This window comes from Sebastes fasciatus, chromosome 3 (assembly GCF_043250625.1).
Source record: "Sebastes fasciatus isolate fSebFas1 chromosome 3, fSebFas1.pri, whole genome shotgun sequence".
Lineage (NCBI taxonomy): Eukaryota > Metazoa > Chordata > Actinopteri > Perciformes > Sebastidae > Sebastes > Sebastes fasciatus.
The window spans coordinates 39,203,173-39,224,733 of NC_133797.1; the positions used below are offsets into that span (position 1 = coordinate 39,203,173).

At 39.3% G+C, this 21,561-nt stretch overlaps 1 protein-coding gene and 1 long non-coding RNA gene across 3 annotated transcripts; both read left to right on the plus strand.

Annotated features, from left to right (window-relative positions):
- The first annotated feature begins 2,360 nt into the window (after positions 1–2,360).
- LOC141765060 (uncharacterized) lies at positions 2,361–6,922 on the plus strand. The gene is made up of 5 exons (XR_012593370.1): positions 2,361–2,422; positions 3,790–3,979; positions 5,615–5,957; positions 6,338–6,495; positions 6,629–6,922. It is a non-coding gene; the product is annotated as an uncharacterized LOC141765060 (long non-coding RNA).
- Positions 6,923–18,608: 11,686 nt separating this feature from the next.
- LOC141765061 (trypsin-3-like) lies at positions 18,609–21,561 on the plus strand. 2 transcript variants are annotated; one of them, XM_074630905.1, is made up of 6 exons: positions 18,609–18,742; positions 18,867–19,056; positions 19,732–19,917; positions 20,016–20,077; positions 20,515–20,627; positions 20,760–21,561. In XM_074630905.1, exons 1-6 carry the CDS (start codon positions 18,703–18,705, stop codon positions 21,024–21,026), a joined length of 858 nt encoding a protein of 285 aa, XP_074487006.1. In that variant the 5' UTR covers positions 18,609–18,702; the 3' UTR covers positions 21,027–21,561. The 2 variants fall into 2 exon arrangements, with proteins under 2 accessions (XP_074487006.1, XP_074487007.1); XM_074630906.1 differs by having other exon boundaries at positions 21,022–21,333.

Sequence of the window (21,561 nt, forward strand, 5' to 3'; positions counted from 1 at the left end):
TATGGCACTTATCAAAACGAGTGTTCATTACAAAGAGCTTTACAAGGCAGACATAAAACTAATAAAGGATAGAATCCAATGTCAGATACGCGCACATTTCCACATATATTTACAAACAAATATAAATAAATCCCAACGTGGTCTGAAAACTACAAGTGGCCTACAGATCGGATCTAACAGGATGTCTCTTTTCCTGTGACTTCCTGTAAATTCTTTGAAGGCTGCTGGAAACGGCTGGAAACTGTCCGACTTGACCGCAGCTTTTCGTCAACGTCCCAAGATATCAATTTGTGTGTAATCCACGTAATTGTGAACGACGAAATATAAAGAGTGGTGAACGGCGCGTAGGGAGGAGGTCGGGGTGGATGGGTGGGTCAAAAAGTACCGGACTTTCACCGTTTGTGTCCCGTATGAAACCACAACGTTGATTTATTAGTCACATAAGTTCCGTACTTAAGTAACGCCACCCCTGGTGTTATTTTAATCTAAACCATGACGTTTTCCCTCAGCCTAACGAAGTTGTTTTATTGCCTAAACCTAAATAAGTTTTTTCTTGTAAAGACGGAAGTTTAATTTGAAAAGACTATGTATGTAACGAGCGGATATTGACATATGTTGCTGGACATTTGTAGGAAAACAAAAAAGGAGGAATAACTTTTCATCAGATATCATTCGAACCGTTGTATGAGAATACGTTGATTGGAGACATAGCCAGGCGTTGAATTTCTTTCAATTACATGATCTTACACGTGGCTGTAAAAACAGGACTTTTTCGACTGTTTTTTTTAAATGTAGAAACAGAACAACACAGAAAAGCAGAGAGAGAAAAAAATACACGGGAGAGGAGTAGCTGGACATGTGGCCAAATGCTGAAGATTGATTAGATTAGAACAGGACTGTGCGTTTTTGTGTTTTTCACTTCTGTGGCTTTTTTTTTTTTTACTGCATTCTTGTGTTCTATTTTCACACATTTGGAACCGAAGGCCATGTGTGTTGGATTTTTTTTGTTGATCAGTGGCAGCAATTTCATGTTGCCAATACAGCTTTTACTGCAGCAATTCTATCACTTATTTTTTTTTTTTGTACTGTACGTTCTATAAAGTAAAGATGAATCATTCACTTTTAGATAGTATGTCGCCAGAAATGCACACATCTGACACTCAACCAAAACATGTGGAGTGGTTAACAGTAAAAGGAAACTGAATTATAAAATCTATGGATTTCATAGTGTCTATTGTAAGCAGGTAGAACTGAAACTTGAAAAGTAATGCAGTTTTTGTAATGCCATCAATTGTTGGCATTTTAAAAGTCAATGTGCTGATTGACTATACATGTGCTTATGTTTTAAGATAAGCTAAGATATTCCTTTATTAGTCCGACAGTGGGGAAATTTGCCGTGTACAGCAGCAAAGGGGATAGTGCAAAAAAACAAGAAGCGTCGGTAAAAAACAAAAAGCAAGAAACAACACGCTGCAAAAAGCAAAACAAAAGGGACCAAAATACGAACAATTCAAATGGAAGGAAATATAAAATAGGAACAGTACAAACAAGGGGAAATATTAGAAATAGGTAGTATTGACTATTTTGAAAGAATGATTTGACATCGAGTCGGGTTTGCCGTGTTGTGAGTTTCTTTTGTATGTTGAAATGTACATTTGGTATTTAATGAACAAAATGTGTTTTCAAGCAAATAGTTATAGCTATTATTATTATTACTATTTGGCTAACTGTGTGATGGAGGTGTGTTGGTGTGTTAAGAGTTTAGAAAAAGTATCTTAAGTTTAGGTAAACGCTTGTAAGCAATTGTAAAAAAAAATAAAAAAAGTATAAGTCTATTGAGTCGGTTTTGACGTCTTTTGATGAGTTAGTGCATGTAGAAAATGTTTTTTGTATTTGCATCAAATGCAGAGTTGGTTTTTCATGAACAAAATGTGGTTTTGATTTAACTATTTGGCTTATTGTGTGATGTAGGTGTGCTGCTGTGTTAAGTGTTTAGGAAAAGTATCTGAAGTATAGGTAAACACTTGTTAGCAATTAAAGAAAAAACTGTAAATTAATTTCATTTGATCACAATATCAACTTAAAGCCAACTTTTACGAATTCTTTGATCGTGAACTTATATAATATCTGTGTTCGTCTACTTGAATTCACAATGACGTCTATTTCATGTTGGTCTAATCTGCCTGATGAATAGAACGTTTCTGAGGTTTCCTTCATACTTGATAAGTGATCAAAAATTTGCATACGTGCAGACCTTTGTAGCCAATGGGGTTGTGTTGATAAACCTTCGTGAGGTGATTGGTGGCTCGAAGGCCAACAGGACAGTGAGAAAAGATTTAAAAAGGAACCACTGTTCCACCAGGAAGACAGTCGTTGAACGAGATGGGTGTCATGACGCGTCTTCTCCTTTTGCTGTGGGTCGGTGAGTAGTCACCTGTTGCTGCTTACTTTAACCAATCTATGTGCTTTGACATAGTTTTTATGTAAATAATGTATTTTGAGTTGAGGTAATCCATCAGAAGTGCTGTAGAGTGCTCCAGGGATGACGTTTTTTGGTAGGCCAACCAGGCAGTTAGCATCGCCCTGGTTCCCTCCACAAAAAGCCAACGTGATTGTTTTATTGGGTTTTGGATTATTGCAGAAAATCAGCTCTGTAGCAAACAAACGTTTATGATACTTACACCTTTTGTTCAGCAAGATAATCTTCACAAATTAACACCACTTCTATGATTTTTGAAGTGTAAATGCAATCGCCAGGAGTCAAAAGCGAACGTTAGGCTATAAACGAACTACACCGCGGTCGCATGAACGCGAGTATAAACAACGAGGCTGTAAAGGAGGACGAGTCGGCGTGATGACGTTTAGTAGTCTCATTTAGCCACAACCGCCTTTTTGAAGACACATAAAGGGACGAGTGGGATATTTACTGACGTATTTTATATCGTAGAACAAAACGTTAAAATCTCTTCATCTTATTTCAGGCATCTAACTAAAACCCATTAAAAAAAATCCACTAACTTCCAGATGAGGGGAAAGGAAGTGTTAAAATGCTAACTAATTTCTGGGTTTTAGGGCTCATTCCCATAGCACTCTATTACACCTTTCTTAGGGTGATAAGAGAGTGTTAAATATATAAGCAATAACAGTTTTAAATCAATTTTAAAAAGTAAAAGAAGCCAGTGTGACTTGATGTCTTCTTCTGATGCTCATTAATATCCTGGCAGCTGAGCTCCAGATCACTTGGAGGTGTGAAGTGACCTCTGACTGAACAATGACAGACACTTCTCAGTTGTATTGGCTGTTTTCTGTTTTCATAATGGCTCTCGCCTGTTTCTTTTCTAGAGAAGCCAGTTAAAATAGGAGGTATGATGCAGCTCTGAGTGATGAGGGGCAGAGTTGCCAAGTCACTTACAAATATTGGTAGTCATGGGTTGCTTTTTTTTGTGCTTGTTTCTAAAGTGTAGTTGCTTATTTGGTCTTGCTCCCGTCTCTCTCAGACGATTCAAAGGCAGTTTGCCGTAATTGTAGGTGGGTGTGATATACGAGCACATCATGCTGATCTGGTTCAACATGCTAGCACTGAAAAACATAAAAGAAACGCAGCACCGTTTACTTCAATGAGGCTTACCAACACTGGATTCACAGTTTTTGCAAAATTTGGAACAATCAGACAACTTTTATCACAGTTCAACATGTATATTAATAACTTTCTAGAGAGTGGATGAGTTGTTCTCTACAACAACCACTGTTCTAACTCACAGTCACCTGGTGGAGGACTTTCTGTTTCAGGTGTCACTGCGAGCACAGTGGTGGATCTGCAGAAGAGAGTCATCGGAGGTCGGAATTGTAGAGAACATGAGCGTCTGTACCATGTTGAAGTGAAAACATATACAATTGGTATCCGTGTTGGTCTCTGTGGTGGCTCTCTGATCGGTGACCGGTGGATTCTGACTGCAGCACACTGCTGGGATCAAACAAGGTAAGAAAGGCATTAGTTACACTTTTCATATTAGGTACGATTGATTTGTACCGTGCCAAAGTATGATTGCCCTCCCTCCCCAATCCCCAACCGCTTAGCTTTCACATTAATAAAGTTGTTCTGTACCCAAGTAGACTCTCGTCATCATCCACTTATATCTGTTTATGTTGAGATCAGCTGTTCGAGTGGCGGAGCATCGTAAAACACAGCCTTCAAACTTGACAGAAACAGAAAACTCACCAAAACCATTGTCGTTAGTCTTTCCAACAATCCCCAACTCTGGTTTGGTCTAAATAAACCCTGATTTCACCGGGTTTAATGTGAAAATATGTCGGCTCTATACGTCGTGTCCCCCATGCTGTCTCTCTCTCTCTGCACGCTGAGCAGCTGAGCGGCTCTCGTTCTTCGGAGGCAGACCATTAAAAGTAGCTATTAAAAAAAAATATTGTCTATATTTCAGGGACCCTCTTGCCTGCATTTCTGCTTTATGGCACATGCTGTGCGCAGATACATTCAGAGGAGACAGACGGTGTTGAAAAAAGCCCGCCTTTCAAAACTACTCCCTGACTGACTGTGTTACTCACGTTAAATAACTGTCCACTTCGGTACGTTTGGCTTTCACACCTGATGCAACCCGTCCCCAGTACACATGAAACGTACTCAAGACCACCTTTTCAAGTGGACTCGGGCACAGATCGATGAACCGTGCCCGAGTACGGTACGGAGCGTTCCCACTAATCAAACTAACAGGACTTTGGAGTCAAGGGTCACTGATGTGAAAGCATCCTTATAGGCCCACTTCACTCAAAAATATGTTTTGCTTATTGTTACATCACCTTCAAATGTTCAGAGTTTGACACTAAAAGGCTGTTTTTAAATTTGCCTTAGAAAAAGATTCTCTGTGCTCACCTTAAATCTCGGTTTAAAACTTAACAAAACTGAGCTTCTGTACTTCGTGAGATTGATAGCAGATAGTGGAAGGTAATGGTGGCTCTCTGATCAGTGACCAGTGGAGAAAGTAACACATATATTTTTACTAGTTTTTAAAGGTATAATATGCAGGAATTTTCTAAAAAACAAACAATGTACAGACTGATAGAAAAATGATCCCTCTCAATCATGACTTCTGACCCACTAGAAGTGTGTGGTGGTGTCTGTATCTACAGAGACTCTGCAGCCCTCTGCCTGCATTTTCTCTTTTCCTCTCATCTTGCTGTGTTCAGGACTTCAGATACAATGTGTTATTTCTCGGATTCACTGCTTTGTTCTCACTAATGTCGCTCCCTCTCTTCAGTCACTGCGTAGCTCGCTCGACCATCGCTGCTCTCTCTCTCCCTCGCTTGCTCGTTGAGCCGAGGAGGAGTGGCTGACGTTGAACGCCGGTTGTTCACAAACAGCAACAGACAACTTTTACATATTATACCTTTAGATGAAACTGTCACTCATACATTTGATAAATGTCATGAAGTGCTGAAGCAGCAGTCAGTAATGGTGTGATGAACTATAGCATTCCTATAAAGAAGATAGCATTGATTATGTTCATGTTCAGTAGGTACTGACCTATTCAAATATAATATTTATTATGTATTTACAGTAATTCAGTGATGATCCTCTTTAACTTTAACTTTTTTGTAGGATTATGAGAGCAGTTTTAGGTATCCATCCAGGAGATAAAGCGACACTGGAGGAAATCACACCTCATTTCTTCTTCGACGACCAGAACAGGCTCCATGACATCATGCTGCTGAAGCTAACTAACCCTACTAAGATTAAACCTGTTCCACTTCCTGACTGTGACCGTCAAAATCCTCTCAATATGTGAGTTTTGATCTTCCCCCTTTAATAAGTCTGAAAGCTCAACTCTTCAGGAAATCTGAGGAAAACTGTTTCTTTTTGTTCTTTGTCTTGTATTTCAGAGGTGATACAGTTGAGATTGCAGGTTATGGATCCATGACTATGGGCCTCAATAATGAAAGACGTGAGAAAATCTTTTATTATTAGTATTATTTTATGCCAACAATTATCACAGTTAGTGTTCGTTTGGTAACACTGCTGACACATATTTACATTAAATACATATAAATTTAGTCTTAAACATTTGCAGCTTCTTAATTATATTTCTGTATGTACAAAATAAAACATAAATCACCGTACACCGTTTTCAGAACACTCTTTTAGAACCAATTAACAAATGTATCTACTTTTAATAAATTTGATAAATAACCTAATTTAAAGATGATGTTTGATTCTTAAAAAAAACAAAACATTTGGAATAATTTTCTATATACAAGTTAAGTAGGTAACGATGAAGCTTCTTAATTTTCTAGTAAAGAAACACTTTTTTCTATTTTCATCTAGAACGTGGTAGAGCAGCTGTTCTCCAGTGTGCAAACATCCCGGTTGTCAACTGTTCTCGGCTCAGAGAGTGTTTGCAGACGAACTACCCAGTGGACTACGCGTTCAGACAGTATCAAGACTGGCACTGTTACCAAAGTCCTGAAGTGGATACAAGTCCAGTGAGTGGGCATGGCTTCTAACTTTATATCTTTCCTAAAAGTCATTACACGTTTTACTACTTTAATATAAATGAGAATATCAATAAAAAAATATAAAAGTTTGTAACAAACAATATAAACATCTCTCCCACAGGGTGACTCTGGTGGAGGAGTGGTGTTCAATGGCATGATTTACGGTGTCCATGTATTCACCGGTAATCCTACCCATGCCTGTGTTGAAGCAGCCGGATTCATGGACGTCTGTAGTTACATGGGTTGGATCGAAAAAACTACCGGTATAGCCAGACCCAAACCCGAACGTAAATCCAGATTGTGGGATTGTCTAAATTGTTTCAAAGGCTGACTCTGGTGGAGGAGTGCTGTACAATGACATGATTTACGGTGTCATGACTCTTTTACAAGCTTGTGTCACTTAAAATAAAATGAAGATGACTCACAATCATTACAGATCTTTTTTTTTTTTTCAGTGTCACAGAAAAAGTACATGAACAGATTTCTGAACAATTTAATATTCCATTAATCAATATCTTTAAACCTGTAGTAACTGATTGTTTTTTTGGACATGTGGGGGCAGCTTCTTCTTATAATAACATTGATTATAGCTGCTTCATATTACCAATTAATCAAATTACCACATTATTATGAGTGGGGAAGGGACAGGAACAGGGAAAGGTTTTGTCTTTCTTTCTTGTCAGCATTTTTAGGAGGGAAAAGAGCAGTGGAGAGTATCTTGCTCACAGTTTTATAACAATAATATCCCTGTTTTACCCTGGCTCAGGATGAAACATGTTGTGGACCGAGGCTCGGTCAGCTTATAACAAATATAAAACCATTCAAGTCCATATGAGAGCACCACGACTGTGCTGCTACTGAGTAAAGCTGAAGGAGATATAATATAAGATGTAATATAATGATAGAAATGACAAGTTAGTCTATTTCAGTCTGATAATCATAAAAAGGGCAGTGGACAAACACCAGAGGCCTTACTCATTTCCCAGTTTCTACCTCCTTGATTCCTTTCCTCGCCTCGAGTGTTGAATGCAAGAGAATGTTCTTATTAGTCACTCCAGATGAGAGGACTTTATGTGTCTAATTTTCAAGGATAGGCTTATTTTTCACTTGATACAAAAAAAGACTAATAAGCGTCCAGCAATTGTCCTTTTATGGTAAATGTAGTAAAGCTAATAATGTAATTAAAACTGACTATTTGCTACTAAATGAAAACATATATATATAAACATATATATATATATATATATATTAATGCCCGTTAATATCCTGGCAGCTGAGTTCCAGATCATTTGGAGGTGTGAAGTGGCCTCTGACTGAACAATGACAGACACTTCTCAGCTGTATTGGCTGTTTTCTTTTTTCATAATGGCTCTCGCCTGTTTCTTTTCTAGACAAGCCAGTTAAAATAGGAGGTATGATGGCTTGTTCACATATCAACATTGATTATAGCTGCTTTATATTAGCAATCGATGAAATTACTACCTTATAATTAGTGGGGGAGGTGGCAGGAAAATTAGACGTTTATGAGTTTTGTTTGAGAGCAGAGGTGAGTCTTTTACTTCTGCTCACAGTTTTGTATTTAAGCTTCAGCCCTCCCTGTGAGATGTTTGTTGGGGACAAAAAAGACGTGTGTTTTGCATTTTTGCCATGCCTGAAAGACAACAACAATATCCCTGTTTTACCCAGAACCAGGTTAAACATGTTATGGCCAGAGGCTTGGTCCTTTTAAAACAAATGGAATACCATTACATTTCAGATGATTTGATCGGTTCAACACTGCACCATATTACAAATTATAGTATTTTCATTACTTAACCTATAGTACACACTATAGTGTTTACTTGCAGGGCAGTAAATATTGTATATTCAAGAGTTTAATTAATGACAGTCATTCTTAAATAACCCCTGCCAATATTTTTAAGACATATACAATATTTTCTCACAAATCATTACCTAGTAAAAAATCTTGAAATCACACCTACTCATTGAAAGTATCAGAACCTAGAATCCTTAGCCCATATTCCCCCGAAAAAACTTCCAAAATAGATTACCCAAAATGAATGAATGAGGAATAGCTCCTCAACCATAAGGCGTATATGCATATCTGGTCTCCTTTGAAAGGTTAGAAGCTAAGAAATATGAATCCATTGTAAACTATATTACCATTCCAGAGAAAATGGAGATGCAATGAATGAAAATCATCCTGGCTTAATATAAAATTAAATCAATTTCAAAGGCAATATCACCATTAAAACCAAGATCCCATAGACAATGATGCAATCAAATGTATTATCCTACTCTTTGAATACAACTGTAACTATACATTTGATGAAAATACACTAAAATACAACATGTAGGATACAATTTATAAAGATTTACTAAGGCAGACTATGTTTTCAGCATGTTTACTGTTTACATGTTGACTGTTTACTGGGAGTTTTACTACAAAAAAACTATTTATATCCATATAAACATGTTACAAATAACATAAATATCCCCAAAACACTGAAATAGTAATAAGCACAGTGAATATTGATCAATAGTTAGCGATACCCGGCATGATATTGTAGACTGACAAGAAAATTGTTCCGGATCTTTTGTTCTTATATTTACAAAGTTTATTTCTATACAAGTTCATTGTTAAAATACTTCGTAATAAGACATAGTCTTCACAACATACAATTGGTTTAAGGATTCTGAAAGCTGAAGACCTCATGTTTTCAAAACAGTATAACATTCATATCTTCTATAAATATACTATTATGAAATAGTGATATTTTGTAACTGCGTCATGGGTTGCCTGCAGTACCGGGGGGCGCTCTGGTTGTAAAGGTTTTAAATTATTTTGTACATACATGTTTTAAACTGAGATTTTACGTGAGCACAAACGTTTTCTTCAGCAGACAAATTTAATAACATCCTCTGCATCAAACTCTGCTCATACATCATTGTACACAGTGAAAGTGAAGTACTGCAACAGTAAGCAAAACTCATTCTTTGTGTAGAGTGGGAGTTTAAGTAGGCCTATAACTCTGCCTGTCTTACCTTCCTGGCTTTTCAGTCACAAGAGACACAGTACCAGACAGCCAGACCCGGAGGATGTGCCAACCGTGGTCAAACCCTGACCGACGGAGGCCTATTAAGATTACTATTATCAAATCTGTTCATACTGTCCTGTCTAACAGGTGTGGCAGTTGCTAATCTGTTTATTCTATTAGTTGTCTTTTGTTAACTTGACATTTAAAAGACAGCCAGAGAGCTTAAGCGGTTTAACAGAGAGTTTTTGACTCCTCATTCTGTCTTGCAGATATGAGTTCTCTGGTAAAAACAAAGGGACAACAGACAAATTTGTTTGTTTATTTGTTTTGATTAAACAACTCCCAGACCGGACTACACCGTGGTAGCGACCTGTCAATCACGAGGTAGCCATAAACTTAACTTTACAATGTTTACTGAGGTAATAAATCAAGTGAGAAGTAGGCTCATTTTCTCATAGACTACTATACAATCAAACTTCTTTTAGCAACCAGAGGAGTCGCCCCCTGCTGGCTATTAGAGAGAATGCAAGTGTAAGGCACTTCAGCATTGGCTTCACTTCTCAGAACCGGAGCTGGCCGCCTGACTAAAATAGTCTCTGTCTGTCCTTCGATTTTCTCGACAAACATTCATCCAATCAACTTCACACTTGGCGAGTGTGTTGCTGAGGATACAATGTAGTGCAGTGTTGAGTGCAAGCTCTTGAATCTACGAGAAAAACGTATTAGTAGTGCCTTATGTACACGCTGTGTAGGGTACCGACAGAGGACCCTATTAACTGTTACACCAGCGAAACGCACGCCCGATAAAGCTCACTCTTCCGTCGCTTGCTACAATATTATATTATTACACTGCCGAATGTCATCCCAAGTACAGCATGTATCCACATACAAAAAACATTACATTTGCTCAGCGTCATACAGAAGCATGTATAATAACGCCACCGGAGAAGAATCAAAACAATGTGTGTTACCCACGTCAAGACTATTTGCCATGAAAGTCAGGAACATTATTTTTTCATATCTCTCAAAATAACAAACCATGACAATGCACACATAATTCGTTCCCTCATGTCTAATACATTTCTATCACACAAGTTTCTTTTATTCATTTTCTTTCTTTTATTCATTTAATTTCTCATATAGTATCATACAATAATGCATTTTTCCACACTAAGCAAGACCTGTCCCCTCCAACATGGACAGAAATGATTAAGTTTTTTATTTTTGAGGGCGGTTGTGCAGTGGTTATCACCGTCACCTCATAGCAAGATGGTTTGAACCTGACTGAGGTCAAGTACTGACTTGACCTCAGTCAGGTTCATGACATCATACTGAGTCAACAGTGAAAGACTCCAGGACATTTGTTATGTAAATTATCTGTAAAGATCTATGTTCTCTCTTTCTAAACACATCTTCCCCTTCTGACTTCTGCTGTGAGGGTGACTGTTCCACCTGAAATCTCCATGTGAAATCTCCATGTTCAGAATGAAGGGTCAAAACAGCACAATTTCTCAGCATTGACTGTAAACAATATGCACCTGTATATTATAATGGAATCTAATGCAGCCATCCTTTATGAACCTGTTTTTCGATCTTCCAATACAGTGGTTCTCAAACTGTGGTGGTACCACTGGTGGAACGCGAGCTCTTTGTAGTGGTACGCAGAGGAATCTCTGAAATATTTAAAAAAAATTAATAAGAAATAGGGCTGACCCATAACTCGTATTTTCATCGTCATCATATGAACATGCGCGATGAACACATCGCAAAAGTACGTAAATTGACATTTACCTATGAAGTGTATTATTTATCAGCAACGTTGTTTCAGAACTATGGACAGCATGGTTTATGCATGAAGAGTGTGGCGATAGCCAGAACATGGTTTCATAGTTCGGTTTCTTAGCCTACTTGCTTTTCGTGGTTGTAAAAACTTTAAACAGCTATTTATAGTGCCGTAAACAGCTGTTTCTAGAGTGCTGTTAACAGTTGTTTCTAGAGTGCTGTAAACAGTTGTTTTTAGCGTGCCGTAAACAGTTGTTTCTAGAGTGCCGTAAACAGCTGTTTCTAGTGTGTTGTAAACAGTTGTTTTTAGTGTGCCGTAAACAGCTGTTTCTAGCATGCTGTAAACAGTTGTTTCTAGAGTGCTGTAAACAGCTGTTTCTAGCATGCTGTAAACAGTTGTTTCTAGAGTGCCGTAAACAGCTGTTTCTAGCATGCTGTAAACAGTTGTTTCTAAAGTGCCGTAAACAGCTGTTTCTAGAGAGTGCCGTAAACAGTTGTTTCTAGAGTGCCTTAAACAGTTGTTTCTAGAGAGTGCCGTAAACAGTTGTTTCTAGAGTGCCTTAAACAGCTGTTTCTAGAGAGTGCCGTAAACAGTTGTTTCTAGAGTGCCTTAAACAGCTGTTTCAAGAGTGCCGTAAACAGTTGTTTCTAGTGTGCCGTAAATTGTTTCAAGCGTGCCGTAAACAGCTGTTTCTAGAGTGCCGTAAACAGTTGTTTCTAGAGTGCCGTAAACAGTTGTTTCTAGAGTGGCGTAAACAGTTGTTTTTAGAGTGCCGTAAACAGTTGTTTCTAGTGTGCCGTAAATTGTTTCAAGCGTGCCGTAAACAGCTGTTTCTAGCCTTCCGTAAACAGTTGTTTCTATGCCGTAAACAGCTGTTTCTAGCTCTAGCGTCGGAAACAGCTGCTTCTAGGGAGCCATGAACAGCAAATTCAAGCTATATTTAGCGCTCTGATAGTGCTACGTTACATACATTGAAATTATACCCCACCCCTCTTGTTCAGGTGCCTTCCACGGTCCATGGTCAGAGCAGCACGTTGTAATATCTTGAAACAAACAAAACCTTCTGACTTTTTATAACTTGGGAAAAGCAGACCCATGGCTCAGTCAGTTACAAACAGGTGGGGATGTGTGTGATTAAAGTCTATAGTTAGACAGCGATCAGATACATATCTTATCCAAAGCTCAGCGTCTCTGTCTGTCGATCCAAAACACCCTACGAGTCCTCCATGTATCACACAGCTAGAATACAGAGGCTGGTTGTATAAATCTGAACGCACAAGTTGAAACACAGATAGATGTTAAATTAGAACCTGTGGAATTGTTATTCTGTGGACAACTATTCTTTATGTCTCTATCACATGATCACACCTGAGGCAGGGAGGACAGCACAAGCACTTCCTGCCTAGAAAGGAATCGCCCACCTCAGGGGTGATCACTTCACCTTAATGAGAGGCTATATATGCTGCCTTTTCCTTTTGTTCTTTCCTTTTGACCTCAGCCATGTTGTGTGTGTCCTGTTAGGGAATTTCCTCATTTAATATTTGATTTTATTATCACACACAATTTATGTTGAGATCTCTGATTAAATGTTAATATTTTTTTAATCCAAGGTTCAACGTCTGCCTTCTTTCTAGAACCCCGACATAAGCTTTAACAGGGAGGTAGAGTAATGTGATACTCCGATGCTCCTCGTTCCGCCAGTCCACAGGCATGTTTTGACTCTGTACTCCTGGACATTGGATTGGACTGAAATAAAAACTGAGCTTAAAGTACTGAATTTTAGCTATTAACAACCATACTGAGTGGACTTTTTGACCATTTTAATGCAAGTCACCAGTAAAGAACAATATGCTCTCTCTTTCTAAACACTTCTCACGCTTCTTACTTCTGCTGTGAGGATGACTGATTGTTTTTTTGTCTTCCTTCTCTGTTACAGTTGAAATCTCCATGTTCAATCTGCAAGTCAGGATTGCGTCTCCTTGCATCAGTATCTGATGCTGAGACTCTGATCCTGAGATATTTTGTTTTCTATTTGTATTAGACCAGAACAGGCCTGGGGTCTCATTTATAAAACAGTGCGTAGGATCCATACTAAAAATGTGCGTGCGCACAAAAGCCGAAAATGGCGGGCGCCAAAAAATTAAATCGGACTTATAAAACTGTTCGTACGCACACTTGTTCCCTTTATAAATCACAGTCCACCTGGAAATGTGCGCACGTGGATCAGCCTCATATCCCGCCCTCGACACGCCCACATTCAACCATATATGGTCAATGCAAAGCCCCTCATGAATGTTTCTACATAGTAATGAGCCTGTTGATCAGTGGATCTTTACGGTGAATCACAGCGACTACCGAGACGAAGACCAAGAAAAGGAGTTTCTCTGACACAGAGATCGAGGTGCTTGTAGGTGAGGAGGTCTCTGAAGACTCGTTCCCTCCTGATTCTGTCATTCACGTCACGTAGTCCTCAGTGCCGGTATATCCACCATGTGTTACGACCCGGCCTATGGGGAAACCCTGGCGCAACATGAATAATGAGGCTCCCCTCTCCCAAGCTCCCAAAGACAACCAGCAACGAGGAACTTGCAGCCCTTTAAAACTTATTTACTCATCTTCAGGGTAGGCTATAGCTAAATAATAAACAAAACACAGCTCAACAACCTAAACTTACCTACTTAAAGGAAAGGAAACAAAAGACAAATACTAACCTAACTCCTACTGAAAAACAGGAGAAAAAAGGGTTAAACAAAAGGCTGCCTACCCCTACCAAACCTGGGCTTTATTATTTGTTTGCAAATGTCATTACAATTCGCTGGGTTTCTTGCTGGCTTGGTCTTGGTGGCAGTTGAGAAAGGAGAGCCCGCTGGGACTGAGGGAAACCGGCCTTTTGAATCGGTGTCTTGAGGCTGGAACCAATCCGCTCCCTGGATCAATCTACACACCTACACCCAATCAGCCACCTTGCTAAGCTTACCTACAGCTCATCACACACAGACACATCACAGAGAGAGAAAGAACAAAAGGATCCAGCACAGAGCATGTTTATAGCTCTAGCGCTGCAAACTAGAAAACAGAAACAGCCAAAGCACCATAAACAACTGTTTCTAGCTTTATCGCCACAAGCAGCTTTTTCTAGCTCTAGCGCCGCAAACAGTTGTTTCTAGCATGCCGTAAACAGTTGTTTCTAGAGTGCCGTAAACAGCTGTTTCTAGAATGCCGTAAACAGCTGTTTCTAGCGTGCTGTAAACAGTTGTTTCTAGCATGCCGTAAACAGTTGTTTCTAGAGTGCCTTAAACAGTTGTTTCTAGAATGCCGTAAACAGTTGTTTCTAGCGTGCTGTAAACAGTTGTTTCTAGCGTGCCGTAAACAGTTGTTTCTAGAGTGCCGTAGACAGCTGTTTCTAGCGTGCTGTAAACAGCTGTTTCTAGTTTGCTGTAAACAGTTGTTTCTAGCGTACCAAAAACAGCTGTTTCTAGAGTGCCGTAAACAGCTGTTTCTAGAGTGCCGTAAACAGTTGTTTCTAGCGTGCCGTAAAGTGTTTCTAGCGTGCCGTAAACAGCTGTTTCTAGAGTGCCGTAAACAGCTGTTTCTAGAGTGCCGTAAACAGTTGTTCCTAGTGTGCCGTAAACAGTTGTTTCTAGCGTGCCGTAAACAGCTGTTTCTAGAGTGCCTTAAACAGCTGTTTCTCGAGTGCTGTAAACAGCTGTTTCTAGCGTGCCGTAAACAGCTGTTTCTTGAGTGCCGTAAACAGTTGTTTCTAGAGTGCTGTAAATAGCTGTTTCTCGAGTGCTGTAAACAGCTGTTTCTAGCGTGCCGTAAACAGCTGTTTCTTGAGTGCCGTAAACAGTTGTTTCTAGAGTACTGTAAACAGTTGTTTTTAGTGTGCCGTAAACAGCTGTTTCTAGCGTGCCGTACACAGTTGTTTCTAGCGTGCCATAAACAGCTGTTTCTAGAGTGCCGTAAACAGCTGTTTCTAGCATGCTGTAAACAGTTGTTTCTAGACTGCCTTAAACAGCTGTTTCAAGAGTGCCGTAAACAGTTGTTTCTATGCCGTAAACAGCTGTTTCTAGCTCTAGCGTCGGAAACAGCTGCTTCTAGGAAGCCATAAACAGCAAATTCAAGCTATATTTAGCGCTCTGATAGTGCTACGTTACATACATTGAAATTATACCCCACCCCTCTTGTTCAGGTGCGTTCCACGGTCCATGGTCAGAGCAGCACGTTGTAATGTCTTGAAACAAACAAAACCTTCTGACTTTTTATAACTTGGGAAAAGCAGACCCATGGCTCAGTCAGTTACAAACAGGTGGGGATGTGTGTGATTAAAGTCTATAGTTAGACAGCGATCAGATACATATCTTATCCAAAGCTCAGCGTCTCTGTCTGCCGATCCAAAACACCCTATGAGTCCTCCATGTATCACACAGCTAAAATACAGAGGCTGGTTGTATAAATCTGAACACACAAGTTGAAACACAGATTGATGTTAAATTAGAACCTGTGGAATTGTTATTCTGTGGACAACTATTCTTTATGTCTCTATCACATGATCACACCTGAGGCAGGGAGGACAGCACAAGCCCCTCCTGCCTAGAAAGGAATCGCCCACCTCAGGTGTGATCACTTCACCTTAATGAGAGGCTATATATGCTGCCTTTTCCGTTTGTTCTTTCCTTTTGACCTAGCCATGTTGTGTGTGTCCTGTTAGGGAATTTCCTCATTTAATATTTGATTTTATTATCACACACAATTTATGTTGAGATCTCTAATTAAATGTTAATATTTTTTTAATCAAAGGTTCAACGTCTGCCTTCTTTCTAGATTCCCGACATAAGCTTTAACAGGGAGGTAGAGTAACGTGATACTCCGATACTCCTCGTTCCGCCAGTCCACAGGCATGTTTTGACTCTGTAGAACAATATGCTCTCTCTTTCTAAACACTTCTCACGCTTCTTACTTCTGCTGTGAGGATGACTGATTGTTTTTTCGTCTTCCTTCTCTGTTACAGTTGAAATCTCCATGTTCAATCTGCAAGTCAGGATTGCGTCTCCTTGCGTCAGTATACGATGCTGAGACTTTGATCCTGAGATATCTTGTGGTGATGTTACGTGCTGTGCCGAGGCTTCGGAGCGTGTGTCGAGTAATCCAGGAAGTTTACCGCGATGTGCGTATCGAGGCTTGTATCGTTTTAGACTAATGACGTCATTGATGACGTCCGAAGCCTCGCTGCCCGGCCATACCACGTGACTGGTTCAGGAAGTGGTTCAGATCTTCACTGGTTGAACCAATGCCACTTCCCAGAATTGACACAGAACACTAATATTACCCCTCCCACCATTATTATATTATATTACACTACAATACAATACAATTATTGACCAAAGGATTGGTTTATACACTTAAGATGAATAAAACAATTACAATTTATTATACATGTATGTTATATACTCATAATATACTTACTAGAAATATACATTACATTATATATTATATAGATTTAAATTGATTATATTGTAATATATATTTTTTTCATTGTTTATAGTCATTCCCAACAGCCTTTACTGGCGCAAAATACAGTATATCCCAGAACTGTGCTCCCAGTAGACCACTTACACTTACACACCAAAAACTGACATAACCTGATATTTTCAGGTTGAATTTCATTCATTCATTCATTCATTCATTCATTCATTTTCACTGTGCAATATAATTTTCCACATTTTGTTAATAGTCTTGTTTATTGTCAATACTGTATATACTGCTCCTATTTTTTATACTTCCTTCTATTTAAATGGTTCATATTGTGTTACACTTTGCTTAGCTCTTTTTTACTGTGTTAGCTGATGCATCTTGTTTTTTGCACTATCCCCTTTGCTGCTGTAAACTGCACATTTCCCCACTGAGGGACTAATAAAGGAATATCTTATCTTATCTTATCTTATCACATGGTTAAGATCATATCTGCCTGTTTTACACTCTTTGACCACCAGGTGGTTTCGTGTGCACATGAAGCCTCGAGAAATGAACCCTTTTCCGAACCAATTAGCTGGAAAGCTTCAAAGCTTCATGAGGCTTCATCTCGCCATCACTAATATCTTGTTTTCTATTTGTATTAGACCAGAACAGGCCTGGGGTCTCATTTATAAAACAGTGCATAGGATCCATACTAAAAATGTGCGTGCGCACAAAAGCCGAAAATCGGACTTATAAAACTGTTCATACGCACACCTGTTCCCTTTATAAATCACAGTCCACCTGGAAATGTGCGCATGTGGATCAGCCTCATAATCCACATTCAACCATATATGGTCAATGCAAAGCCCCTCATGAATGTTTCTGCATAGTAATGACCGATGATGATGATTTCATCAGCTGCTCCACAGCTGATTGGGGTGTCTGTAGTCCGGTCCTCTCTGAGCTCCGGAGGAGGGAACGTGATGGTGCGACAGCGCTGATGAGATATTGAGCGGAATTTGATTTGAGATTTGAGTTGGCTGATATCGTTTACATTTGTAAGGTGCTTATGGAATAGTTATGTCTCACTAGCACAAATAACACTGCTGTTTTAAATGTTTATGATAAAGTGGATATAAGTATGACGTGAAGTTAAATGTGTGAGAGGCATCATTATACGTATAATGACATTTAATGTCGACAGTCTGGCTTCAATTCACCACCTCACCGTCTGCGTCTCCAGTTTCCCCTACCTCGGTGCCTCCATAATGTGCGTGCACACGGGTCAAAGTTTCCGTACTGGTGCGCACATTCTCCTGTCAAGTTTGTTTTTATAGATCACAAATGTTGCGTGGGAAGTGGCGTTGGCAATGGTTATAAATGAGACCCCAGATCTTTTATGCAAATAAAGGGTCTTTTGCATTTTTAACAGCCTCTTTCTCCTGAGTCTGATTTTCACCTAAACACTGACCAAGCGGCAGTATTTGACGAATTGGGATCGAGAACGGGTTAGGGGATGAAATCCAACATGAACCTTTAGGAAATTGGAGCTGCTGCTATGTAACACAACAAATGTCATACGTGTAATCAGTGAGGCAATTGTTCATACCATCCTCTAATAACAAATTGAACTATATTCATTTTTTCAAACTCAACATTTGCCAAATAGATTTCAAACGTAAAAAAAATAGCCACGGTTGTTAACTTCTGCTCTTCAGTGACTCTCATTTCCACAGAATAATTGATAAAGATCAGAAATTAAAAAAAATGTGCAGATCTTTTTTAGCCAATGGGGTCGTGTCTGTAAAACTTTGCAACGTGATTGGTGGCTCATAGGTCAACGGGACAGTGTGAACAGACTTAAAAAGCCACCACTGTCGCACCAGGAGGGCAGTGGTTAGAGGGAGAGCGACAGCGATGGCTCGTCTCACGTCTCTTCTCTTGGTGCTGTGGGTCGGTGAGTAGTCAACAACTGTATCTTGATTTCAGTTTAGGTTAAGTGAAGTTGCCCATTATAGTGAATTGTTGTTCTCTACAAACAACCACTATGACTCACACTAGTGGAGGACTTTCTGTTTCAGGTGTCACTGCGAGCACAGTGGTGGATCTGCAGAAGAGAATCATCGGAGGTCGAGATTGTGGACGAACTGAGCGTCTGTACCATGTTGAAGTGAGAGCATATGCAGTTGATGGACGTTTCACATTCTGTGGCGGCTCTCTGATCAGTAACCGGTGGATTCTGACTGCAGCACACTGCTGGAATCCAAGAAGGTAAGAAAGGCATTAGTTACACTTAGAAAGGTTTCATTTTAGATACGATTGATTCGTACCGTGCCCGAGTATGATTGCCCCCCCTCCCCAGTCCCCAACTACTCAGCTTTTTACATTAATAAAGTTGTTCATCATCCACGTGTATTTGTTGAAGTTGTGATCAGTTGTTCGAGTGGCGTAGCATCGTAAAACACAGCCTTCAAACTTGACAGAAACAGAAAACTCACCAAACCGTCATTGTTAGACTTTTCCAACAATCCCCAACTCTGGTTTGGTCGAAATAAACCCTGATTTCACCGGGTTTGATGATGAAAATATGACGGCTCCACGCATCGTTTTCCCCGCTGTCTCTCACTCTCTGCCCGCTGAGCAGCTGAGCGGCTCTTGTTGAGCCAAGGAGGAGTGGCCAACGTTGAACGCCGGTTGTTCACAAACAGCAACAGACAACTTTTACATATTATACCTTTAGATGAAACTGTCACTCATACATTTGATAAATGTCATGAAGTCCTGAAGCAGCAGTCAGTAATGGTGTGATGAACTATAGCATTCCCATAAAGAAGATAGCATTGATTATGTTCATGTTCAGAAGGTACTGACCTATTCAAATATGATATGTGTTATGTATTTACAGTAATTCAGTGATGGTCCTCTTTAACCTTTACTTATTTGTAGTACTATGAGAGCAGTTTTAGGTATCCATCCAGGAGGTCCAGGGACAGAAGTGGACATCCAACAACATCCCATCTATACCGACAACCAGAACAGGCTCCATGACATCATGCTGCTGCAGCTAACTAACCCTACTCCGATTCTACCTGTTCCACTTCCTAACTGTGGCCCTCCCAATCCTCTCAATAGGTGAGTTTTGATCTTCCCCCTTTAATAAGTCTGAAATTTCAACTCTTCAGAAATTCTGAGGAAAACTGTTTCTTTTTGTTGTTTTTCTTGTATTTCAGAGGTGATACAGTTGAGATTGCAGGTCATGCATCCATGACTATGGGCCCCAATAATCAAAGACGTGAGAAAATCTTGATTATTTTATGCTAACAATTATCACAGTTAATGTTCTTAGATAAGCTTGTATGTTTGGTAACTCTGCTGACACATATTTACATTAAGTACACTTTTATTTTGTCTTAAAATTGTGTTTATTATTAATTATATACACTTTAAAACAAAAATCTACCAATACACTTCTTCTCAACAATTTGAGATATCTGAAATAATTGATATTTTTTCAAAAAGCAGATAAACAGCACAATTTAAATATTGCTGTCGATGATTCACAGATGTTTGGATACATTTTACAAAAGTATAAATATGTATAAATAATCATATTCCAATGGTAAAGTACAGCAGAGTTATGGTTGTTTTTCTGTGTACAGGTTAAGTAGATAATGATGAAGCTTTTTGTTTTTGTAGTAAAGAAACATGTTTTTTTCTATTCTAATCTAGAACCTGGCAGATCAAACACTCTCCAATGTGCAGATACCACGGTTGTCAACTGTCCGGGTATAAACTATCAACACGTGTTCTGTGGCCAAAGACCTGGAGTGGATGTGTGTCGTGTGAGTGGGCATGGCTTCTGTCTTTATATCTTTTCTTCAAGTCATAACAAGTTTTACCATGTTAATATAAATGAGTATTTCAATAAATGATATAAAAGTTAGTAACAAACAATATATACCTCTCTCTCACAGGGTGACTCAGGTGGAGGAGTGGTGTTCAATGGCATGATTTACGGTGTCATATCTTACACTTGTGATGGTTGCCGTGCCTGTGTTGCACCAGCTGGATTCATGGACGTCTGTAGATACATGGATTGGATCGAAAGAACTACCGGTATTGCCAGACCCAGACCTGGACCCCGACCCGGACCCGGACCCAGACCCGGACCCGGACCCGGACCCGGACCCGCACCCAGACCCAGACCCAAATTGGGATGTCTAAATTGTTTCAAAGGGTGACTCTGGTGGAGGAGTGGTGTTCAATGGCAGGATTTACAGTGTCATATCTTTCACTTGTGATGGTAGACGTGCCTGCACTAGTCCACTTGGATTCATGGACGTCTGTAGATACAGGGAGTGGATCAACAGAATTGCCGGTACTGCCATTGCCTGAGTGGGATGATAAGGGTGTGTTACACTGTGAAATGTCCTGTCATTTAACACAAATTTCATCTGCATTAAGAAAATTGTTGAGTTACTCTAAATTTGCAATTGATACATTTACAATTGATTAAATGTTTGACTGTTATTTTTAAAGCCCTTTAAGACAAACAATACATGTTATTATTTGAGATTTATAGTATCTGAGTTACAAATTACACATTCTTGCTGTCAAACTGTTGTTCTGGTAAAAAAAATTATACAGTGATTGTATTGAAAAACTACAAAGTACCAAATACAATAGTCTGCTATTCTTTTCAAAATATTAATAACTGTGATAAACATGACTTTTTAACAAGCTTGTGTCAATTTAAATAAAATGAAGATGACTCAC

Coding starts and splice junctions, on each gene's coding strand:
- LOC141765061 (XM_074630905.1), top strand. CDS start 18,703: ATGGCTCGTCTCACGTCTCTTCTCTTGGTGCTGTGGGTCG. Junction 19,918..20,015: donor CCTCCCAATCCTCTCAATAG/GTGAGTTTTGAT, acceptor CTTGTATTTCAG/AGGTGATACAGTTGAGATTG. Junction 20,078..20,514: donor GGGCCCCAATAATCAAAGAC/GTGAGAAAATCT, acceptor ATTCTAATCTAG/AACCTGGCAGATCAAACACT.